Source organism: Rhizophagus irregularis, chromosome 9 (genome assembly GCF_026210795.1).
Source record: "Rhizophagus irregularis chromosome 9, complete sequence".
Lineage (NCBI taxonomy): Eukaryota > Fungi > Glomeromycota > Glomeromycetes > Glomerales > Glomeraceae > Rhizophagus > Rhizophagus irregularis.
In genome coordinates, this window is record NC_089437.1 from 786,674 (window position 1) to 810,563 (window position 23,890).

At 28.1% G+C, this 23,890-nt stretch overlaps 4 protein-coding genes across 4 annotated transcripts; all 4 read right to left on the reverse strand.

The window, feature by feature from the left end:
* Positions 1-5,516: 5,516 nt before the first annotated feature.
* On the reverse strand, positions 5,517-6,140 carry OCT59_029205 (uncharacterized protein; the record flags this gene model as incomplete). Its single annotated transcript, XM_025310747.1, has 1 exon — positions 5,517-6,140. One exon carries the CDS (start codon positions 6,138-6,140, stop codon positions 5,517-5,519), a length of 624 nt encoding a protein of 207 aa, XP_025179158.1.
* Positions 6,141-12,164: 6,024 nt separating this feature from the next.
* On the reverse strand, positions 12,165-12,548 carry OCT59_029206 (uncharacterized protein; the record flags this gene model as incomplete). The annotated part of the gene is made up of 1 exon (XM_025325845.1): positions 12,165-12,548. The coding sequence occupies one exon, from the start codon at positions 12,546-12,548 to the stop codon at positions 12,165-12,167; it is 384 nt and encodes a 127-aa protein (XP_025179159.1).
* A 2,508-nt stretch (positions 12,549-15,056) lies between these two features.
* Positions 15,057-15,806, reverse strand: OCT59_029207 (uncharacterized protein; the record flags this gene model as incomplete). Its single annotated transcript, XM_066142245.1, has 3 exons — positions 15,057-15,199; positions 15,272-15,546; positions 15,772-15,806. 3 exons carry the CDS (start codon positions 15,804-15,806, stop codon positions 15,057-15,059), a joined length of 453 nt encoding a protein of 150 aa, XP_065994555.1.
* Positions 15,807-21,961: 6,155 nt separating this feature from the next.
* On the reverse strand, positions 21,962-23,536 carry OCT59_029208 (uncharacterized protein; the record flags this gene model as incomplete). The annotated part of the gene is made up of 1 exon (XM_025325846.2): positions 21,962-23,536. One exon carries the CDS (start codon positions 23,534-23,536, stop codon positions 21,962-21,964), a length of 1,575 nt encoding a protein of 524 aa, XP_025179160.2.
* Positions 23,537-23,890: the final 354 nt, after the last annotated feature.

A 23,890-nucleotide genomic window follows, 5' to 3' on the forward strand; every position in this document is an offset into this window, starting at 1 on the left:
GGGGCCGAATTAGTTTTTATTTTACTGGAACGTCACCAACGTTCCCTTTTTCTTTTTTTCTTTAGTAAATAGCATTGGACTTGAAATTCTTTTTATAAGTTTGTTAGTAAAGATCGGAAATGTTAGATGTTTGATAAAATTATTATTGTTTTTTTAATAAAAAATTCTTTGTACGTAACATAAAATATTTAAAAAATAAATTACGTCAGTTACAAACGTCAGTATAAATATATTACGTTACGTCAATACGCGATTCGGCATTTGCTGTAATATAATCCAAACTAACCGATTGAATTTTAAAATTGTAAAAATTTTGATTTTGGAATTTGGATAAGTGTGAATTTAACTATCTTTTTAAGTAATTCAGTTATAAAACCTTTCGGTTTACCCGAAGTAACCGGGTTACCCAAAGTGACCTGAATTTAACCCAAATACTTTCGGGTCAACAGGTCGGGTCGGGTCAGAACAGGTTACCCGACCTGAACCGACCCGAAAAAAAATATCGGTTCGGGTTAACCAGGTAACCTGACCCGACCCGACCCATGCGGAGCTCTACCTATATTCACTTTCCCATTGATGGTACCATTCCATCGTATACTCCAATTAAATTATTATAAATATTCATCCAGAATTCAAATTGAAATTCCGCTCTCTTATATATCATTTTTATCGCTTCTATTTTGATCTTCTAACCATCCTTTACTATATTGTCCTTTCCTATTACCTATATTGAATGTATAATCTTTCTTTCATTATGAATATTCATTTAACAACTTATTTTTTTTTCTAAATCTTTTACTTATTCATAATATTCTTATGTTAATCTTTCAATCTTTAAATCCTCTTTTTTTTTGATTTTTACAAGTTTCTTCTGCTATTCTTATCTTTCATAACTTCATATATATATTTACTGCGCCATATTTCACCATTAATTTTTGCTGCGCCCTAAAATTTCAAAAATTATTTTAAGTCCACAATCTTCTCAGACTGCGGAGGTTTTTACTGCGCATTCTAAAAATTTCAAAAATTTTCCAAGTTTTTACTGCGCCTCAAAATTTTCTTTTATCATCGAAATTTATAATTTTCGCATTTCACGAACTTTAAAATTCTCATAACTTCTAAAGTTCGTGAATTTTTAGTTCTTTTTCATTATATATGTAATCTTTACATCCATATATTTAATATTACGCAAAATATCTTCTTTGTTCAATCTTGTACTAACTCTTATTATAACCATTATGTCGACACACAACATATTATACTTTATGCGACACACGCATCTACACTTATGCGACACACACATTTATACTTATTTAACGGTGTTTCTTCTTATTTATTATCTTTTACAATTTAATAACCTATACTCGGCTTGCCTTTACCTTCACAATGAAGTATAGTAGTTTCGAGGTTTGCTATTCATTTTATCCCATAATACTTATCTTCTTTTCATTAGTTCAGTTGCGCATTTCCCTCAATGCTTTCAGTTCCATCTGAAGAAATTATACTCACAATGGTTTCTCTTTTTGCCTTGTGAATTCAGTTACGCATTCTCAAAATGCTTTCAGTAGGGAGATGTTCCACTCACGTCTGAGTCCAATTATTTCGATTCCCATCCGAAGAAGTTATATTCACAGCCGGTGTTTTTGTAATAGGTTCCCACGTAACCCTTGTGTTTTAAATAGGTTCCCACGCAACCCTTGTGTTTTGGTAACAGGTTCCCACGTAACCCTTGAGTTTATAGCTTACTCGTCAACTTTTCGTTACAACATTGTATCCCCAGGAACTTCTGGCATCTGCAAAATACAATGGTGCCCCTCCCAGAATACAACATCTTACGAGGGCTTCCTTAATTTTTTTTTGGTTTTACAATTATTAGCGCGAAAACTTCAAAGACGACAACTTTTGTGACTTACTACAATACTTTCCGGATTTTCCTGTAATAAATCTATTATTTTGAAACGAGTTCATTATATTCCATCATATCACCGCATCCTTCTTTTTATAATTCCTAAGGTAGGTGTATAATATCGCTATTTCGCCCGTTCCCATTTTAAGTTTTTCAGGTACTTACAACCTTTTTCCCCAATATTATATTTTAATTCTAATACCTCTTTTTCTGAGTTCAGATTCTTCAGAATACCACGTCGGTACCATGATCGGAACGATCTTTCCCTTCGCGAGTGATCAATTCACTTAGTTGTTAACCGTTTCCTTCTTAATACCGCATAGGTACTTGACTATATGAAGATAGTCAAAATGTCGACGTAAAGTCAACATTTCCTTTCTCAGAGCATGCACCAAATTGTCACCCCCGTCTGCCACCCAGCGGTAAACAAGCTTCCCTGCTTTAATGTATATTCGTTCTCCACGAAACATTAATATTCTTGCTTGGTTTAGTTTTATTACTACTTAACTTTCAAATTGCGATAGCTCTCGCCATGATATTTCATCCATTATCTTCTTTCAAAATACGATAGTTCTCTTTACAAAAGTTTATATTTTATTCATTTCATAATTCTTGTTATGACATTAAATTCACCATGAATTTGTCCAATTAAAATTAATTAAGCGAACATTACAATAAAGTTTAGGGCGAACCTATTACCTTTAAAATAACATTACGCTTTACTGACAATTAATTAAACAAAATTACTTTTTCATCATAAGAAAATAGTAACAAAAACAATCGAAACAATTAATTTTCATATAAAGGGTATTTTATTTATTCTTCATAAAATTCACAATTAACTAATTTACTTAAAGTTTTACATCGTATCTAACGACTGTGGAATTCACCTCCCATTCCGCTCCTATTTAAACCAACTTTCTTATTCTTTCTTTTCTTACTTCTTATTTCTTTCTAATATTTTATATGTTATCTTTTATGCGCTATCTTATATGCTATTTTATATGTTATCTTTTCTAATATGTTATACTATTTTAATATGCTATCTTTTCTTTAAAATAATCTTTCGCATATTATGTCGTAAAGATATAATCCATCTTTTGTGGCTGTGCTATCTTTTCTTTAAAATAAAATAATCTTTCAAATATTATATCGTAAAGATCCATCTTTTGTGGCTGTGCTATCTTTTCTTTAAAATAAAATAATCTTTCAAATATTATATCGTAAAGATCCATCTTTGTGGCTGTGCTATCTTTTCTTTAAAATAAAATAATCTCTCAAATATTATATCGTAAAGATCCATCTTTTGTGGCTGTGCTATCTTTTCTACTGCGTCTCGTCCGCTATCCTTCTACTGCGGCTGCAGTTCATTAATATTTTACATGTTCCTATTTTTTTGTTCCTTTAATTCGCTATCCTTCCTTTTTATATGATTTATCATTTGTGGCTTATGATTACTCCTCCTAATTGTCACACGTCAAATGATCAAAAATAGGCAAAAAAAATGGCGCAAATCGCATAAACTATTCGCAAATTTGTATAAACTATTTACAAATAGTATAGGTTAATTCGTAAATTGCCAAAAACAGCCAAGAATAGCCAAGAATAGCCAAGAATAGCCACTGCTTTTCGCGCCATTTTTTTTGCCGATTTTTAGCATTTCGACCTGTGTGTTCCTATTGTTGAACTTGATAAACTGGTTGCTAAGCCACATCGATCAACTCCCTACTTGATCTATTGGTTCTCCGTTAATCATTTAATAAACATTACATCATGTAGATCATTTCTTCTCCTAAAAGTTTATCCTTTCCGATTAATTTCATCCAATCATGTGACTTTCTATTGTTTGATCTTTTATTCCATATTATTCCTCCATATTATGCGATTACTTCAGTATCTATGGCTACACTGTTCCAAAAATTCTGTGAAATATGAATATTAGAAGTTTGTGGTGTAAAATATCTATTTAAATTTCTAATTAGACGTGAAATATAATGTTGATCATTTTCTAATATTCTGATCTTGTATGACATACACACGTCAAATGATCAAAAATAGGCAAAAAAATGGCGCAAATCGCATAAACTATTCGCAAATTTGTATAAACTATTTACAAATAGTATAGGTTAATTCGTAAATAGCCAAAAACAGCCAAGAATAGCCAAGAATAGCCAAGAATAACCACTGCTTTTCGCGCCATTTTTTTGCTGATTTTTAGCATTTCGACCTGTGATATCAAATTGCAGATGATTATTTTTGATTATAGGGAAATTAATTGCGTTAATTGCTGATTGAATACTTTGTACTATATTTTCAAAAGTGATATTGATGTATTTTTGAGGATTATTTGATGTAGGATTTTTAGTGGAACGTAATAAGAAATTATCCCAAACAAAATTTTTGAAATCTCGCCATTGATCTTTCATAATTTTCTTATAATTATATCTCTCATTATGTGCTAAAGAATTTTTTCTATTTAATTCTATAGAATCTGGTGTATTATTGATAAAATTGATATTAGATGGGTTAAAAAATTTATGGTTTAAAGCAACCAAAATTAACCTATGATCGGTATGTATAGGGGCATCTATTATAGAAGCACAAATTGTATGAGAAATAAGGTTAGGTGAAACAAAGATTATATCTATATATGACGTATGATTTGAAGTGTTTTTAAAAGTATAAGAAGGTGTATCATTATAAATTTTAACGATATCTTTATAAGTATGTTGTTGTAAAATTGTTAAAAATTTTTTGTGATAAAACGCTAACGTCACATCACCATTATTATTGTTTTCTATATCATTTGTCATTAACGTCGTATTGGGTTTATGAGGATTAATATTAAAATCTCCCATGATAATATTTTTTTTGAATTGATTTTTTGAATCCAAATGTGTTTTAATATACATATTAATGGATTTTAGTGTTTCAGTATTATTTTTTGATGACGTTATCAGAGGTAAATAAATTCCTAAGACATGTAATTGTTCGTGTCTTCTAAAGAAAAAGGTAATGTGTATAAGACGACCAGGGATATGTTCAATTTTTTGAATACGTTGGTATAATAATGAAGATAAGATAACTGAAACACCACTTGCTGATTGTGTAGGTGAAGGATTATGAATAATATAGAAAATTATATTATCGTTGTTTTGTACATATTTGAACGGTGTTGCTTTAAGGCGTGTTGTAGGAATATTTTTAGGGTCTTTCAGATGAGTTTCAGTTAAAAGTAAACAATGAATATTTGAATCAATTATATATGTAATCAAATCATGTTTTTTGTTTATTTCAAAACCTCCTTGTAGGTTTAAAGTCGCAAAGTTGATCGAAGAAGATGTATTAAAATTTGAATATTCCAGAAAATCCCCTTTAAACCCTAGCTTCATATAATTTCTTTTTTTGGTTGTTTTATCATTGTTATTATAATTTTTTTTTTGATTTTTTTGATTTTTTTGGTTTTTTGAATTATTAAGTGAAGAAGAAATAGAAGAAAAATTATTGATCGGGTTTAGAGGCCGATCGGTATCAAATAAATTTGTGTCCATCATTAGTCCACCCTGATAGTTTGAGAGATATAACTCGTTATGTGGTAGATTATAATCTACTATTGTTGCCTGTGGCCTAAGCCAAGCATATTACCAAATTTGTTACTGATGGAAGAAGTGATAGTGGGATAACCTCCTGTAGGTCTTGAAGGAGTATAGTCTGTGTCTGGGAATACGTTATGAGTTTCAACTGTACTAGATGATTCATATCCGCTTTGTGAATCATTATATTCTTTTTGAAGATGTTCTTCAGTGACGAATTCATCATGAGGAGGATAACTGTAGTTGTTTGATCCATACGTGTAGTTGTTATCGTTAAATTGTGAGAAAAATCCATTCTGTTCCATGGTTTCGAGGAAGGATACTATTTTTGGCACACCACTAATTGTAGCGGCTTGTTTTACCATATTCTCATTGATCGTTGTTAAATGTTGATTGAGTTTTTCCATGTTGATTGCATGTCGTTTTTCTTGTTCCTTTAAAAATGTAATATCCTCTTTATGTTGTTTATCTGTAATTTTTAAGCCCATTACCTCTGAGTTGAGATCTTTAATAATTGTTTCCAAATGGGCAATTCTATTAAGCAGTTCATCGTTGTTGGAGTTGTCTGATGCCCTTTGTTTACCTTTGATTGTGGGTTTGGTGGCGTTAGCGTTATGTGGATTAACATCCCAGTTGTTCATGTCGTTATCTGGTATGATTGTGGAATGAGATGCGAGACCACGATTATGGCATTTATCACAAGGAATAGTAGTAGAATTATGAGGTGTTTTATTTTAGTAACCATGGTTAGGTAATGGTCTTGTAATATGGTGACCGTTTAGATTAGGACGGTTTAGAGTTTGGAACCGGTTGCACCAACCGGTTTAAAATTCAGTTCCAACCGATTTTTTGACAATTCGGTTTGACCCGATTCATATTCCAAAATCCGGTTTGCGTTTAAAGCGGGTGCAACCGGATGTCCAAACCGGTTTGATATTAATAAAAGTTTATGCTCAATTTTAAATTTAACTCCGATCAATTTTATAAAATAGAATGTTAGATAGTAAATTTTTATATGTATATAATTAAATAAAATTTATAAAAAATAATAATAAAAAAAAATTATAAATAAATAATTGTATTATTTTTTTTGTAAAATATAATACTTTTTCCGGCACAATAAATTTTTTAAGTGCTGATCATTTTGCGTAACGTATTTTTATTAATCAATATCGTTTATTAAGCTAAATTTATATACAAAAACCAAAATTACAGCTATTGAACTAATCTAATGGAGGAAAAATATCAAAAATATCACTATTTCTCTTTAAGAACAGCATTTTGTCTACTAAATCTGGAGACAATCGAGTTCGCCTAGCTGAAATGTGGTTGCCTGCGTCCGAAAATAGTCTCTCACTTGGCACGGATGCTGCAGGAATGGATAAATACTTTCTTGCAATTTGAGCTAAAACTGGTAAAATAACTTCATTAACTGACCACCACTTTAATGGATCATCCTTCAATCTGATTTGTTTTTGTTGCAAATAAAGTACAACTTCATCATCATCTCTTACATTTGTTTCCTTACCTTTTAATGCTTTGAAAATATCATCATCATCATCTGAAGAACTAGTAATAATGCTATTAATACTATCTCTAGGTGAAATGTCCTTTTTTGCATCATTATATAATACTTGAACTAATTCTTTAGCTTCATCTTTATCATTGCCATTGCACCAATCAAAGTTTTTAAAACGAGGATCCAGAAATGTTGCAACAAGCATAATATTAGATGGCACCGGCCAAAGTTCATCCAAAGATAAGTAAATGGCTGCACGAACTTTTTGTAATAAGCCTTCTGTATTTACTGGTTGCAAGTATTCTACAATATTTATATCATCCAAATTTGGTTCAACTGGATGAGATGTGGATGCTCCACCCCTTCTACGACCTCGACCTCGACCTCGACCTCGATTTTGTGTATTTCCACGTCTTTGATAATGAAATTGACGATGTGAATACTGCCAATGTTGTCTTGTCCCACCCCTATAAAAAAAGAAAATTCAGAATTTGTCCTGAAAAGTATGGAAAATGTCCAGAAATTTTTCATGCGTCTGGAAAACATTCGGAAACGGTCACGTTTTGGAACACTTTCCGGACGCACAAATTCCAGACATTTTCTTGACACTCCAGAATTTGTCCAGAATTTGTCCAGAATCGAGCGTCCGGAAAATGTTCCAAAACATGACCGTTTCCGAATGTTTTCTGGACGCACGAAAAATTTCCGGACATTTTCCATACTTTTCAGGACAAATTCTGAATTTTCTTTTTTTATAGGGCACCTGATGGAATATATTCATCATCACTAACCATTTCAGAATCCTCTTCTTCACCATTAGAACCATAAACTAAATTAAGATACATTTCCAAGGTTTCATTTTCTTCATTAGGTGCAAAGTTATTTTTGAGTATATATATATATGGAACAACAAGGCTTAATGTTGAATATTTTGCACCACTAATTTTGCGTGTTATAGTTTCAAAAGGTTCCAAAGTAATGACCATTTGTTGGAGAAATCTATTGTAAAAGTATAAACATTAATAAAAATTTAAATTTGTATAGAAAAGATAAACAAACTGAAAATTTATATTTTTTCATCTGGGGTTAAACATAATCGCTCCAATTTTTCACCTTCTTTTTGTGATGCTCGGTCAGATTTTGAAAGTAAATCTGTAGATACACTTCTCATAAAATTATGCAACTCAAGAACTCGCTTCCATGCTAAATAAGTTGAATTCCACCGAGTTTTGACATCTGTCAAAACTTCTAGTGGATTCACATATTCATTTTCAGATGAATTTGTTTGAGGATTCTGTTGTGCTGCATGAAGTCTTTCTGCTTGTTTAGGTAAGCGAAAAAAGGTCTGTAAACTTTTTATATGACGATGAAATGCTTTACATTGCTTCAAACCTTCCATTACTGAAAGTTGCAAAGTATGTGCAACACAAGATTGGTGTTGAATTTGTTCAAGATAGTTTTCTCTTAATAAACGAACAGCTTTTACCATATTCATGCCATTGTCAGTGGCTATTGTAAAAGCTGTTGTAGTTAAATCCCAATTTTCTAATATTTGAAACAATTCGTCACAAATAACCTCACCAGTATGAGGATAAGAAAGGTGATTGCATGACAATAAAGCTTCTTGGAATTCAAAATCTGAAGTTAACCATGTTGCAGTTACACAAATATAGCTATGCCGGGATTTGGATGTCCAAAGATCAGTTGTTAAATGTACTGCTACTGCTGTGTTTCTTAACAAGGACTGAAGTTGCTCTTTACTCCAAGTGTATGCTGAATAAAGCACATTTTTAATAGAATTATCACAAGGGATTTTATAACCCGGCTCACATGTCAATAAAAGATCTTGAAATGCTTGGTTTTGTAGAATGTATAAAGGTTGGACATTCTTGACAATAAAAGTAGTAACTTTTCTGGTAATTAGTTCTTGTCGTTTAGAAGAACATGGTGATGAATTAAGATTTGTGGGTTCAACACATGGCTGTAAGATAATTAATATAATCCATAAGTTTTTTTGTATATATCATATGATTTAATTATAAATTAAAATACCTCTTCACTTTCATCCAGGTATTCCAAATAATTATCCTTCGTTATTCCATGTTTATCCCTTAAATGGTTTATTAGGTTAGTTGTATTCCCACCTTTCCGGCTATAGCTATAAACTTGTTTATTTGTATTTACATAATTTAATTCACAAATTTTACAATAAGCAAATTCTCCTGCTATACGAAAAAAAAATAATGTATGGCTGCGGTTTTTTCGGGTTGATACAGTTTGGCGTTGATTTTGTGCGATTGTGTCACCATCAGATATTGTGGAATTGGTGTCATCAATTGTTTCAGAATCAGAAAATGTAGATGGCGAGCTTGACATTTTTTTAAACTATTAATAGTAAAAAAAAAATGTTTAAGTTTTTAGGATGCAAATTGATATAGTAGTTAAAATACCGTGTGAATTTATTTTCATGAATTATTTTCATGAGAACGAACTATTTAATTATGATGTAGTTTGTTGCGAAATAATTAGTAGCAACCTGTTCCAAATCTGATTCAAATGTAGATCGCAGTATAATTTCATAAGTTAATTAAATAAAATCAGAATGTGATTGACTTTGTATTTATTTACCATAATTATCATGATATAATTATCACAATAAATATAAACCGGGTGCACAAATCGGTTTTAACCGATTTTGTAAAAACCGGTTTGAAAAGGGTCAAACCGGTTGCACCCGTTTTAAATTCGGTTTTTGAAAATACAACCGGTTCCAAACTCTAGGACGGTTACGTTGTGAAGACATTAAAGGTTTGATTTGATCATAAAATGATTTAATATTATCATTAAGAGTATAGGAGTTTTGTCTTTTCAAGAATTTTTTCCTATATTTTCTTTCTTTGTTATGTGGGATAATTGTGTAATCTGTTTCGCTACAATTATAGACGTTGTGATTTTCCTTTCCACAGTAGCCACAAGTGTTATTTAGATTAAATTTCTGGGCAGGGTAAATATGTAATTGGAATCCTTGAAAGTTTGTGTCAAATTTAGTATATGTACGTGATTATCATCGTCAATATTACAATATATGTTAGCTACTTTGTGTAGTGATACTGGTTTAGTAGGGAGAAATTCGATGGATCGTGCATTTAGATGATCTGTTAAAGGAATTAAATCCAACACATTAGCATTGAGGGGGATCCCTGTAACTATATACGTAGGGGTAGTTCTATGTTTAAAATTATGTTGTTGTTCGTCTATAGGTACAATTCTGATGAGAAAATTTTCTATTAAAATGCCCCATTTGTGTTGTGATAATAAGTATTTTACTGCATTCGGTTTGTTGAATATAAGCGTAACTTTTTTGTATGTAGGCGATCTAAGATTGTATTTAATTCTAGATGGTAAATTGCGATTGGTAATATGTCTATTGGAGATAAATTCTTTATAACTGTCAATGGCGCTGCTGGTAAAGTTGGCTATATGTTTGATTAAAAGATTTATATCATAGTTGATTGGCACATTTAATAAATTGACTGAGCGTGCCCTTAAATTGTTGATATCGTAATTAATCAGGTTGTCTATAGCATCGCGAGAATAAATTTTTGGCGTAGTATTGTTTAACAATGCTACAGGTTTTTCTTTAAGTTTGTTGAACATTATTTCTGTACCAATAAGAATAGTGTAGAATTCTATGGTGGCTTTTTTGTTGGTTTTGTATTCAATTATGTCATTTTCCATTAAAAATGCATTTTTTAGGTCATTGAGAATTTCGTTGTTTGATTTTTCTTTATCAAATTGGTCTCTCGTGAAAAATAATATATATTGACTGTCTGAACGTGAGTTACACTACTTGGAAAAAAGTAGGCGGACGTCATATTTTATTAATTACTCCAAGATGTACATAATAATTTGGGCTGAAATTTTATCACGTGATAGTTTATGGTATAAATAAACAATGACGTAATTGTTATTTCATTTATAGACAACCATCAAATGTGATCGACAAATTAGGATTTTGTACTACTTCGCACCATGTATGATTTAACGGAAGCTGAACGCAACCAGATTATTGGTCTATTTAAAGGTGGCGCCACCAGACAAAAAATTATTAAAATGCTTGGCTTTTCTAGAACAGCAGTTTACCGAACTATTCAAATCTTTTGTGAAGGAAAAAGTCTTGAAACTCAGCCACGAAGTGGTCGTCCTAAACTTTTAAATTGCCAACACCAAAAAACATTAAAAAAAATTGTCAAAACAAATAATCGTCAATCAGCTGAACAAATAAAAAATAATTTTCAAGAGAAAACTGGACTACAAGTTACTACCAAGACTATAAGGAAAAATTTGCATGAACTTAATATTTTTTCACGTATTCCAGCATTCAAACCTCTTCTTAATGATAAACAAAGAGAAAATCGTTTAAACTGGTGTATTGAAAGGAAAGACTGGTCTGTTAGAAAATGGAAGTCAGTTATTTGGAGCGATGAAAGCCGCTTTACTATATTTAAAAATGATGGTCCAGGTCGTGTTTGGAGAACCCCCGGAACAAGGTTTAATGTTAAAAACATGGTTCCTTCAATAAAACATGGTGGTGGAGGTGTAATGATGTGGGGTTGTTTCTCAGGAAAGGGGTTAGGGCCGCTAATAAAAATTAATGGTAAAATGAACCATCGTGACTATATACAAATACTCGAATCACATTTACTTCCATTTATTAATAATAATTATAATGGACGAGGTTATTTATTCCAAGATGATAACGCCCCTGTCCACACCGCTAAAAATGTTAAAAAATGGATAGAAACAAAAAAGGTTAAAATTTTAGAAAATTGGCCGAGTCAGTCACCTGACTTAAATCCTATCGAGCACCTATGGTCAGAGCTGGAAAGGCGCATTAGAAAACGTCCCAATCCTGCAAAAAATGTGAGAGAATTGGAGTGTGCTTTACATGAAGAATGGAATCAAATTCCTAATAATACGTTAATTAATTTAATTGAAAGTATGCCACGCAGGGTTGAGGCGTGTATTAAGAATAATGGATGGCCAACTAAATATTAGTTTTGTATATGGTTTAACTAATAAAATTTAAAATTTTGACCCCACTTATTATGTACGTTTTTGAGTAATTAATAAATATGGTGTCCGCCTACTTTTTTCCAAGTAGTGTATATTCCTTAAAAATATCTAAGTTATATGAATTTACATCATTGTTTGTATTAGATGTAATTTGTGTATCTGTAGATCCTTGTGTAATTCCTTTATCTGAATTGTTTTCTGGTAGATCTGTGTCCATTGCATCTTGGCTATTAATGATTGGTATTTGCGAATCATTTGTAGATACGTCACGTGACGAGACGTCAGGTTCAGAAGAAATTGGGTGTTCTATTTCATTTTTGTCGTCTATAATCATATTATTGTCATTATTATTTGGAGACAAGGGTGAAGAAGAGTCTTCAGATTTTTTTAATTTTTTTGTTGCTTGAGTTGAAGACGAAGCTTTTTCATTAGTTTTATAAGTTTCTGCGACCATTTCTTCGTCTGATAGATTAGAATGGTAGAGCTCCGCACGGGTCAGATCGGGTCGGGTAATTTGTCTGACCCGAACCGAAAAATTTTATCAGGTCGGGTCAGGTCGGGTAACCTGCTCTGACCGACCTGACCCGTCTGACCTGAAAGTATTCAGGTCATTTTTCTATAAAATAATATGAAAAAACGCCGTTTTGGCGATTTTTTTCATAAAAGAAGTGGAAAAAAATGCCGTTTCGGCATTTTTCCATTAAATAATATGAAAAAACGCCGTTTTGGTGATTTTTTTCATAAAAGAAGTGAAAAAAAAATGCCATTTTGGCATTTTTACATAAAATAATATGAAAAAATGCCGCTTTGGCGATTTTTTTCATAAAAGAAGTGAAAAAAATGCCGTTTCGGCATTTTTCCATTAAATAATATGGAAAAATGCCGCTTTGGCGATTTTTTTTATAAAAGAAGTGGAAAAAAATGCCGTTTCGACATTTTTCCATTAAATAATATAAAAAAATGCCGCTTTGGCGATTTTTTTCATAAAAGAAGTGGAAAAAATGCCGTTTCGGCATTTTTCCATTAAATAATATGAAAAAACGCCGTTTTGGCAATTTTTTTCATAAAAGAAGTGGGAAAAATGCCGTTTCAGCATTTTTCCATAAAATAATATGAAAAAAGCCACTTTGGCGATTTTTTTCATAAAAGAAGTGAAAAAAAATGCCAAAACGGCATTTTTTCATAAAATAATATGAAAAAACGCCATTTTGGCGATTTTTTTTCATAAAAGAAGTGAAAAAAAATGCCGAAACGGCATTTTTCCATAAAATAATATGAAAAAATGCCATTTTGGCAATTTTTTTCATAAAAGAAGTGAAAAAAATGCCGAAACGGCATTTTTCCATAAAATAAAATGAAAAACGCCATTTCAGCGTATTTGTTTATAAAAAACAATGCCGAAATGGCATTTTTTTCATAAGGTAACATGAAAAAACGCCATTTCAGAATATAAACATTTTTTTTGAGCTAAAGTATTCAGGTTAACAGGTCAATCGGGTCGGGTCAAACCTGTAACCCGACCTGATACCGGGTCATGAATTTGACAACCTGACCTGAATATTTCGGGTCAACCCGACGGGTCACCCGAATTGACCCTTACCCGTGCAGAGCTCTATAGAATGGTTCTCAAATTGTATCTTTTAGTTTTGTCTTTTAGTATTTTTGGAGCGAGTGTTTTCTGCCATGTTGTTTTATGCTTTTCACGTCGGAGAGTTCAAAAATTTAATAAAATTTATATGTTTATTTACTGAAAAAATATTTTTCTATGTGAAGTTCGTTAGCTGTATTTTGGTCAAAAGATCAACGTGAAAAGGTTTTTTTTCCTAAGATCAATTAATATCAACAATAAAGTAATTATCTGCCATTAATAATATATCATGAGACTATAGCAAAAACATATGGGCGGATCTGACTCACTTGAGAATGGGTTGTCATGATGGTCTTAAAAATCACATGTGATTTTCACGATTTCATCGCGAAAATCATGATCATAATTTTGGCCGAAATTAACTTGATTTTAGCCAGAATTAACATTAAACAATATATAATTTTTATTCAGAATCGATTTTTATTTATTTTATTTACAATTTTCATCTTTACAAAAAAATTCCGTTTATTTAATTCACAGTAAATACTCCATTCTTATACTATTAAAGTATCTGTCGAAAATTGAAATTCTTCATTAATTCTATAATCTCTCATATTATGATGAGCTATATTAGATTGAATAAATCATGGATCAAAGCATTGTATATATTGCTCTAAACAAGAGGTCATTTCGTGAGAGGCGGTTTGACATACTTTTAAAAGATCTTTTAAGTGAAAGTTATTGTAAAAAAAAATGACTTCAATTTATAAATATACAAATTGTTGATCTCTCCTTTAACAAAAAGGAGAAATATGGCATGATGGTAGATGAAAAGGAGTTATGGGAGATAAAAAGGAGTGATGAGAAGATGAAGAGGAGTGATAGGGATAAAAAAGAGTGATGGGGGACGAAAGGAATGATGAGAGACAAAAAGAAGTGATAGAAGACGAAAAGGAGCGATGGGAGACAAAAAGGAGTGATAGGGAACGAAAAGGAATGATGGAAGACGAAAAGAAGTGATGGGAGACGAAAAGGAATCTTCGTCTGTATGTGAAATCTTAATAAGCCAATTTGCAATAAAATTGATTCCTTTTGTGATATCTTGTTCATGTAATCTATTACAGTTTGATTTTTTACCTCGACCTGTACGTTTGTGAATATGTCCGCCCAATCATTCATAACAACTGCAACAGATACATCTTGGTTTATTTATTTTTAAAGATTGTTCTAACAGGAAAGTTTCTTTAATGCGTTACAATATACCAATCCATTGCAGGGTACTTGGACATTTCGTCCATTAACCAACCAGGAATGGTTACTGCATCCTTCCCCTTGGCTATAGAAAGTTATATATTGTTTGCATCCTATACATCTTCAATGTTGAATTATAGCATCTGAAGTCGTAAATTCTTTTAATATTTTATCTTTGGGATTGTGAATTTGATTTTGATCATATAAAAAATGTGAATCACAAACTCCTAAATAATTATTGTTGACTTGTTGAACTGCATCTCGATCTATTTGCAATGTTCCTTATAAATTTCGTATCTTTCTAAGCTTGTAAGTTTTGCCACATCATTTAATTGTACCTTGAATATTATCAATTATTACACATGGTGTTATTAATGAAACAGATTGTACATTGGATGGTTTGCAAATGGGTCCTCCATCCATATCATTTGGAATTATTTCATTCCTTTCTCCTTCGCATTCATTGTTGGTGTTTTGTTCATTATCACTATTATTGTTTTCTTCTAATAACTCTGCCTCAATTTCACTATCATATTCACCCGCATATGATTCTATTTCATTATCTTCTTCATTTTCCTCAAAAAATTCTCCAAATATTTCATTTTCACCATCCCTTCCAACATTTTTCAACCCAAATTCTCATGGTAACATAGAATTATTGTCAATTTCAAAGTTCAACATTGTAAAATATTATAAATTTATCAACTTCGCGTCAAAATGGCACCAAAGAGATAAAAACTTTTATTAATTTTTATTTGTTTACTATATGAATAAACAAATAATGAAAAGAAGAAAAGATTGAACAGAATAAAATTTAAAAATATAAAAAAGTTCTTACAAACTTGTAAATAACTGTTTACATTGTATAAACATGTCTTTTTTCATAAAAATATAAAAGTTTTATTTATTTACTATATAAACAAACAAAAATGGGTAACTTTCTTTGGACAGATTGAACTGAATAAACTTGATTTTTGAATTTTTAAAATATATAAAAATATTTTTAAGAACATGCCAATAATTATTTATAATAGTGTTACATTGTACAAATGTGATGTTACCCAAACTTAAAATTTTTGATTTTAACTAAATTTAGGCCAGTATTATAAATTTGCGAAACTTTTGGTCAGCGTTACAAAAATTTTGGCCAGCATTATATTTTAAAGATCGTTAATTTTTAACTAATTGAACTAATTCTAGTGAATAAAATTTTACATACAATACGTAATATACATCTAAAGACAATGTTACGCTAAAATTTTTATTATGATATCATACTAGTACAAAAAAACTCCTTATCAATTGTGTAACATTTCTACTGACTGATATCACTAAGAAAAATGCAATTTCTTCAAGTACTATACCTACATTTATGAAAATTAATATTCAAGTAGTTACAACCCTCCTGAACAACTTTCAATTAATAAAGAAAATTGATTTCATTTGACTAAAGTGAAGATATTACGTTCTAAATTAAAAAATAAAAAAAAGAGTTAATATCATCAAGAAAAAGCAATTTTTTCTCAAGTATTACATCTATATTCATGATAATTAATATTCAAGTAGTTTCAACATGTCTGAACAACTTTCAATTAATAAAGAAAGTTGATTTCATTTGACCAAAGTAAAGATATTGCGCTCTAAATTAGAAAACAAAGAAAAAAGTTAAAATTCAAGAAAATGTAATTTTTTCCAAGTACTATATTTACATTTATGAAAATTAATATTCAAGTAGTTTCAATCCTGCAGAAAGTTGATTTTATTTGGCTAAAATGATGAAATTATAACCTGAAATTAAAAAACAAATATGTGAAAATAAAAAAAATTTAAAAACTCATGTACTATAAACTGTACAAAACTGTAACTTTACAAGTTGAAATCCTTATAATACTGTATATTATATAAAATGGTAAAACATTTTTTTAAATAAAAGTTTCAAATTTTTTTAGAAAAAAAATTGGAGTTTCGTAATAAAATATTACGAGACTCACCATTTTACTTCATTGAAGTAAAAAAAGATCATCTGATCTGATTATCTGATTTAAATTTTTCTAGCATTACAGCTAGGATTCTATATAGATCGGATTAAGATTTGAATTGGTGTCCGATCTAATAGGTCTGAATCAGATTATATTAAATAAAAAAAATGAAAAAATTGTTCTATCATGGTTTTTTAATAAAAAAAAATTAATTCTATTAAAAAATCATCATACCAGTTTTTTTTAATAAAATGAACTAATTTTATTAGAAAAATCAGTATATCAGTTTTTATTAATAAAAAAACTGAAAATTGGACTACCGATTTTTATTTATGAAAATAAAACTGATTTTATTAAGAAAAATCAGTATATCAGTTTTTATTAATAAAAAAACTGGACTACTGATTTTTTTTTAATGAAACTAGAGTAACTTGGTAATTATTAGTGAGTTATAATCATTATACTGTCAGATTGACTCGAAAATTTTGGGTCGGGTCATCAAACGTTTTTATAATTAAATATAAAAAAAATTGATTTTTTTATTAAAAACGTCAGACTTGACGTTTTTATGATTAAAAAATCATTTTTTACGTTAGATTTGATTAAAAATCAAAAAAAATTGATTTTTTTGGTTAAAAATGTAAGACTTGGCGTTTTTGTAAATAAAAAATCAAAAAAAAAAATGATTTTATTAATTAAAAATGTCAGACTTGACGTTTTTGTAATTAAAAAATCAAAAAAATGTTTTTTTTAGTTAAAAACGTCAGACATGACATTTTTGTGATTAAAAATAAAAAAAAATGACTTTTTTAGTTGAAAAATGTCAGGCTTGACGTTTTTGTAATTAAAAAATCAAAAAAATGACTTTTTTAGTTGAAAAATGTCAGGCTTGACGTTTTTGTAATTAAAAAATCAAAAAAATGACTTTTTTAGTTGAAAAACGTCAGGCTTGACGTTTTTGTAATTAAAAAATCAAAAAAATGACTTTTTTAGTTGAAAAATGTCAGGCTTGACGTTTTTGTAATTAAAAAATCAAAAAAATGATTTTTTTAGTTAAAAAATGTCAGGCTTGACGTTTTTGTAATTAAAAAATCAAAAAAATGACTTTTTTAGTTAAAAAATGTCAGGCTTGACGTTTTAGTAATTAAAAAATCAAAAAAAATGACTTTTTCAGTTAAAAAATGTCAGACTTGACATTTTTGTAATTAAAAAAATCAAAAAAAAATGACTTTTTTAGTTAAAAAACGTCAGACATGACATTTTTGTGATTAAAAATAAAAAAAATAATTTTTTTAATTAAAAACGTCAGATTTGACATTTTTGTAATTAAAAAATCAAAAAAATGACTTTTTTAGTTAAAAAACGTCAGACTTGAAGTTTTTGTAATTAAAAAATCAAAAAAATGATTTTTTTAGTTAAAAAACGTCAGACTTGAAGTTTTTGTAATTAAAAAATCAAAAAAATGATTTTTTTAGTTAAAAAACGTCAGACTTGAAGTTTTTGTAATTAAAAAATCAAAAAAATGACTTTTTTAGTTAAAAAACGTAAGACTTGACATTTTTTAATTAAAAAATCAAAAAAAAATGATTTTTTTAGTTAAAAACGTCAGACATGACATTTTTGTGATTAAAAATAAAAAAAAATGATTTTTTTAGTTAAAAAACGTCAGACTTGACGTTTTTGTAATTAAAAAATCAAAAAAATGACTTTTTTAGTTAAAAAACGTAAGACTTGACATTTTTTAATTAAAAAATCAAAAAAAAATGATTTTTTTAGTTAAAAACGTCAGACATGACATTTTTGTGATTAAAAATAAAAAAAAATGATTTTTTTAATTAAAAACGTCAGACTTTGACATTTTTGTGATTAAAAATCAAAAAAATATTGGTTTTTTTAATTAAAAACATCAGTCTTGACATTTTTTGTTAAAAAAATAAAAAATGAAGAAAAAACGTTTTTGCGTTATTTTTTTTATAATTTTATATGGAAAAATGCCAAAACGTTTTTTTCTTAATAGTAATGCAAAAAAAAAAGTTTTTGGCATTTTTTTTAATAATATTATATGAAAAAACGCTGAAACGTTTTTTTTACAATTTTTTTATTTTTTTGCAATATTTTATGAAATTTTAATGATCAACAAAAAAATGAAATTATGCAAATATTGAATGATGCAACAATTTAACAGGGACTTTTAGTGGCACAGGAAGAGTTTTTGCGAAAAGTTGGCATTAGAAGTTTTTTTCATTGTCATTGTCATTGACATTGACATTGACATTGACATTGACATTGACATTGACATTGACATTGTCATTGTCATTGTCATTGTCATTTACATAAAGTTATATAAGATTAATCTGAGAGTTTTTTACCAAAAAGGAAATTTTTTTATAAAAAGGGAAATGATTTTCAATTTCGAGGCAATTCAGCAGGTGTTTTAATAACAAATTGAGAAATGATTTCCATAGAAAATCTCGTGACAAAATTTATAATAAATTTAAAATAAATGATCAACAAATGATTAACAAAATCGTTACTAGTTTTATAAAAAATGCCCAATAATATCTTTTTATTGTTTTAAAATAAAACTTAATAAAAAAAACTGATTTTATTTAAAAATCAGATTACCAATTTTTTTTTAATGAAAGTAAAACTGATTTTATTAAAAAAATTGGTATATAAGCTTTTTTTTAGTAAAAAAAACTGATTCTATTAAAAAATTGAACTACAAATTTTTTTAATAAAAATAAAACTGATTTATTTAAGAAAAATCAGTATATCAGTTTTTATTAATAAAAAAACTATTAAAAAATTGGACTACTGATTTTTTTTTAATGAAAGTAAAACTGATTTTATTAAAAAAATTGGAATATCCATTTTTTGCAGAAAATGTACAAATGATTATCTGTGTGTTAAATGTTAATGAATTAATTTTATTAAAAAAAATGGTATATCAGTTTTTTCTTATGAAAAAATAGACCAATTTTTTTTTAATACATAAAAATGACTGATTTTTATTGAAAAAAATTGGTATATCAGTTTTTTTTATGAAAAAATAGACTGATTTTTTTTAATACATAAAAATGAACCGATTTTTATTGAAAAAATTGGTATATCAGTTTTTTTTTATGAAAAAATAGACCAGTTTTTTAATAAAATGAAGCAATTTTTGTTAAAAAATCGGTCTTAGTTTTTTTTTAATAAAAATAAACCAATTTTTTATTAAAAAATCCAATGATCCATTTTTTAATAAAAAATGAACAGATTTTATTAAAAAAAAATTGGTATATCAGTTTTTTTCAATGAAAAAAACTGATTTTTATTAAAAAATCTGATGATTTTTTCATTTTTTAATAAAAAATGAACAAAAAAATTGGTATATCAGTTTTTTTAATAAAAAAATAGACCACTGATTTTTTTTTAATAAAACTGATTTTTTTTTTAAATAAAATAAAATGATTTTTGTTAAAAAAATTGGTATGTTGATATTTTTTTTAACAAAAAAAAAACTGATTTTTTTTAATAAAAATGAACCAATTTTTTTAATAAAAAATAAAATGATTATATTAAAAAAATATCAGTATATCAGTTCTTTTTAATGAAAAATAGACTAAAAAACCAGATTTCTGATTTTTTTTTAATGAAAATGAACCAATTTTTATAAAAAAATCAGTATATTGGTATTTTTTTTGATTTTTGATGATCAAGAAATGTAAATTTCTTCATGATCTATCAAGTCAATAATCATTTTTAGTAGTACAGAAAAACTCAGTGCAAAAAGTTTCCATGATGATTGTTCAAATCTTAGTCTTATGATGACTTATGTACTAAGTACTAAGTACTAAGAACTAAGTACTAAGAACTAAATATATTAAAGATTAAATGGACCTTTTTTTACCAAAAAGGAAATCTTTTTGAATTTAATGGCTAGATCAATAATAAATTAGGAGATGGTTAGCCTAATAGAAAATTTCTTGAAATTTAAAAAATTCAAAATGATTATTAACATAAAAAATATCCATTTTTGCAGAAAAAACTTGACAAATGATTATCTGGGTGTTAATTTGTACATTATTTACAAGTCAGTAAAAAATCAAAAAAGTATGAATTCAAAACTACCTTTAGCACTCTAAGTAAGTAACTCACAAAGTAGCCTAGTAATACATTTTAACTCAGAATTTACTCATAAGTCCAAGGCAAAAGATCTGACCAAAAAAATAAAATCAAAACCTAATGTGAAACCTAATTTTAAATAATATTTTTTATATTTTAGAATAAACTTTCATTGCTAAGCCATACCTTTAAATGGTAAAATAAGTAAAATTGATAACAATAGGCCTGTTCATGTCCGGTTGGTTGTAAATTTTGGTCATATGCAAAATAACAGTCCTATTGGTGAAAAAAATTCACCCTAAAATCTCTAAAAAAATATTGGGTTAAAAGGTTGGGTGATGTAAACAAATGCAAGCAGATCTGGCTAATCAAACTAAATCTCAACCAATCTCAATCTCAACTGACAAGACATGAACAGGCCTAATAATGGTTGAAAGTTAATCAATTAGTAAGTCTTGTAGAAAAATTTAAGGAATAAATATTCAAAAATATTCACATGCTGAATCAGGAAGTACACAAATGGCTACCTTTAAGAAGAGAAAGTAAACAATGGTTAGTTGGCAAGTTAATTTTAGTCTCCTTTTAGTACATTGTCATATTATTTATAAAATTGTCACTAAATTATGGATAATAAAAATTTCTTAAAAATAAATTATTGGATATATAATGAATGAATATTTATTTTAGAATAAGAAGTAATTTATAAAGCAACTTCCATTTATAAAAATTGAAAAAATATTTCTATCTGTTAGGGCACTGTCAGATATTACCTAATATCACTTTAATATAAGAGCTTACCCCTCAGCCTCCCCTAGGTAAGATATTTACATATATAATTCCTTATATAGTATTGTATAACCTAAGATCTTTAGTTACCCCCTCCCCCTAAAATATTAGGTAATATCTGACAGCTCCCTTATGTTAAATAACAACTAATAATTAATCAATTTCATTCACAAAATTATAAATATTAGTAGATAAATTAATATAACTTTGAACTTTAATATTATGTGACTTAAATTCCTTCACTTCATCTTTTGAATTAGATAAATCTATATCATTTCCATTAAAACCTAAAGTAAAAGTATTCTTGATAGCCAAATATTTGACTCTTTTCTTCTTCATAATATATTCTTTTATATAAGGTAAAATATAAATATCATTATTATATTCTCGTGTCATATTATTAATTAATAATTTTTTAAAGAAAGTATCTTGAGAATTTTTTAAGAATACTCCAAAATCATTTGCTTTGATGTAATAAAGAACCAAATTTAAATATTCAAGTTTGGAAGGAAGTGTTTGTCCTAAATTTTGTAATATTAACTCAATATTACTATCCTGACAATTCCCTACACTGGTCGAAAGATAATTAAGATTTTGTTTAATATTTTCAATTAAACTAAATACTAGAGAAGTAATGTGTGTTTCAATTTTATATAAATCAAGAAATTTGATATTTCTGCAATATTTTATAATTAATTCTAATAATTGTTGATTAGACAACTGATTATAATTTGTAACTCCAGATCCAAAATTTTCTAAATAATTTCCAGATTTTTGTAATAATGATTGTAATGTATCAATTTTCAAATTCTCGTATATAAACAAAGATTTTAGTTTAAATGGTTTGGTCAAGCTATTAATTTGTTGAGCAAAACTATTTAAAGAAGAACAATAAATGATATGAAGAGATTCTAAAACATTTAATTTTTCAAATACTTTAGCTAAATTACTTATACCTTTAAGATCGATATAGTAGAAAATGATTGTATTTAAGGTATTTGAACAATTAGATTCTTTTGATAATAACAATGATTGATAAAAAGATAAAGTATCATAACCTACACAACCTAATGTTATTTTTTTAAGATTTTGGTGTGAATTAATTATTTGTGATATACGATCATTAGTTGACGTATTATAACATAAAATAGAAATTTTTAAATTTCCAATTTTGTTAATGAAATTCGGATTTTGTAAAATTGACTCAAGAATGTTATCACAATATTTGTTGCGATATGTGTCTAACTTAATTTCAAAAGTATGTAAATTTGCCTCATTTTCAATAAATAATTCAATTAATGACAACTCAATCAATCTTTTAAATTCAAATATTGATTCCGAATATCTATTATTGAGTTTTAGAATTATATCATTAGCTTCTAACCATCTATCAATAGAAGAGGCAATTTTACACATGCTCAAATATCTTATAAAACTAGGATAATTAAAAAGTGTGCTTGAGGGTAATAAATAATGATCAGTAATGTGATACTCATTTAATTTAGATTTTAAACAATCATTTAAATTATATAAGTAAACTTCAATAAAATTATAATTTCCGGTAGGAATTGAAAATGGATTTTCCCATAATAATGGAATCGCTAAACGACACCATAATCTATTAACTAAAACGCATGAGTATAAGGTTGAATAATCATTCTGAAAATTTTTGATGATTTCATTTGTTAATTCAGGTAAATCTCCTGAAAATAACTTCGAACATGACATATTGTAAACTAAAAAGAAGAAAAAAAAAATAGTGGCTATCATTTTATTGTAACAGGTAAGAAGTAAATTTATATTTAATTTTCGGAGTGGTGATTCCGATATTGTCGCACAATTAATTGTGTGTAACAGGTTTTAACAATTAGGCGTAGGTTTATTTAAAATTACTACATTCGGTAAAAATGTATTATGCAGATTTATGCAGATCATTATATAACATTCGTAACAGTCTTTGCAGATCTTGTTTTTTACACCTTTTTTATACAATTAGAAAAAGTATCAAAATTCTTTTATATAAATCAATAAAAAGTTTTTAATTTAGAACAGTTATTTTCTCGTATAATTATTAATTGTTGC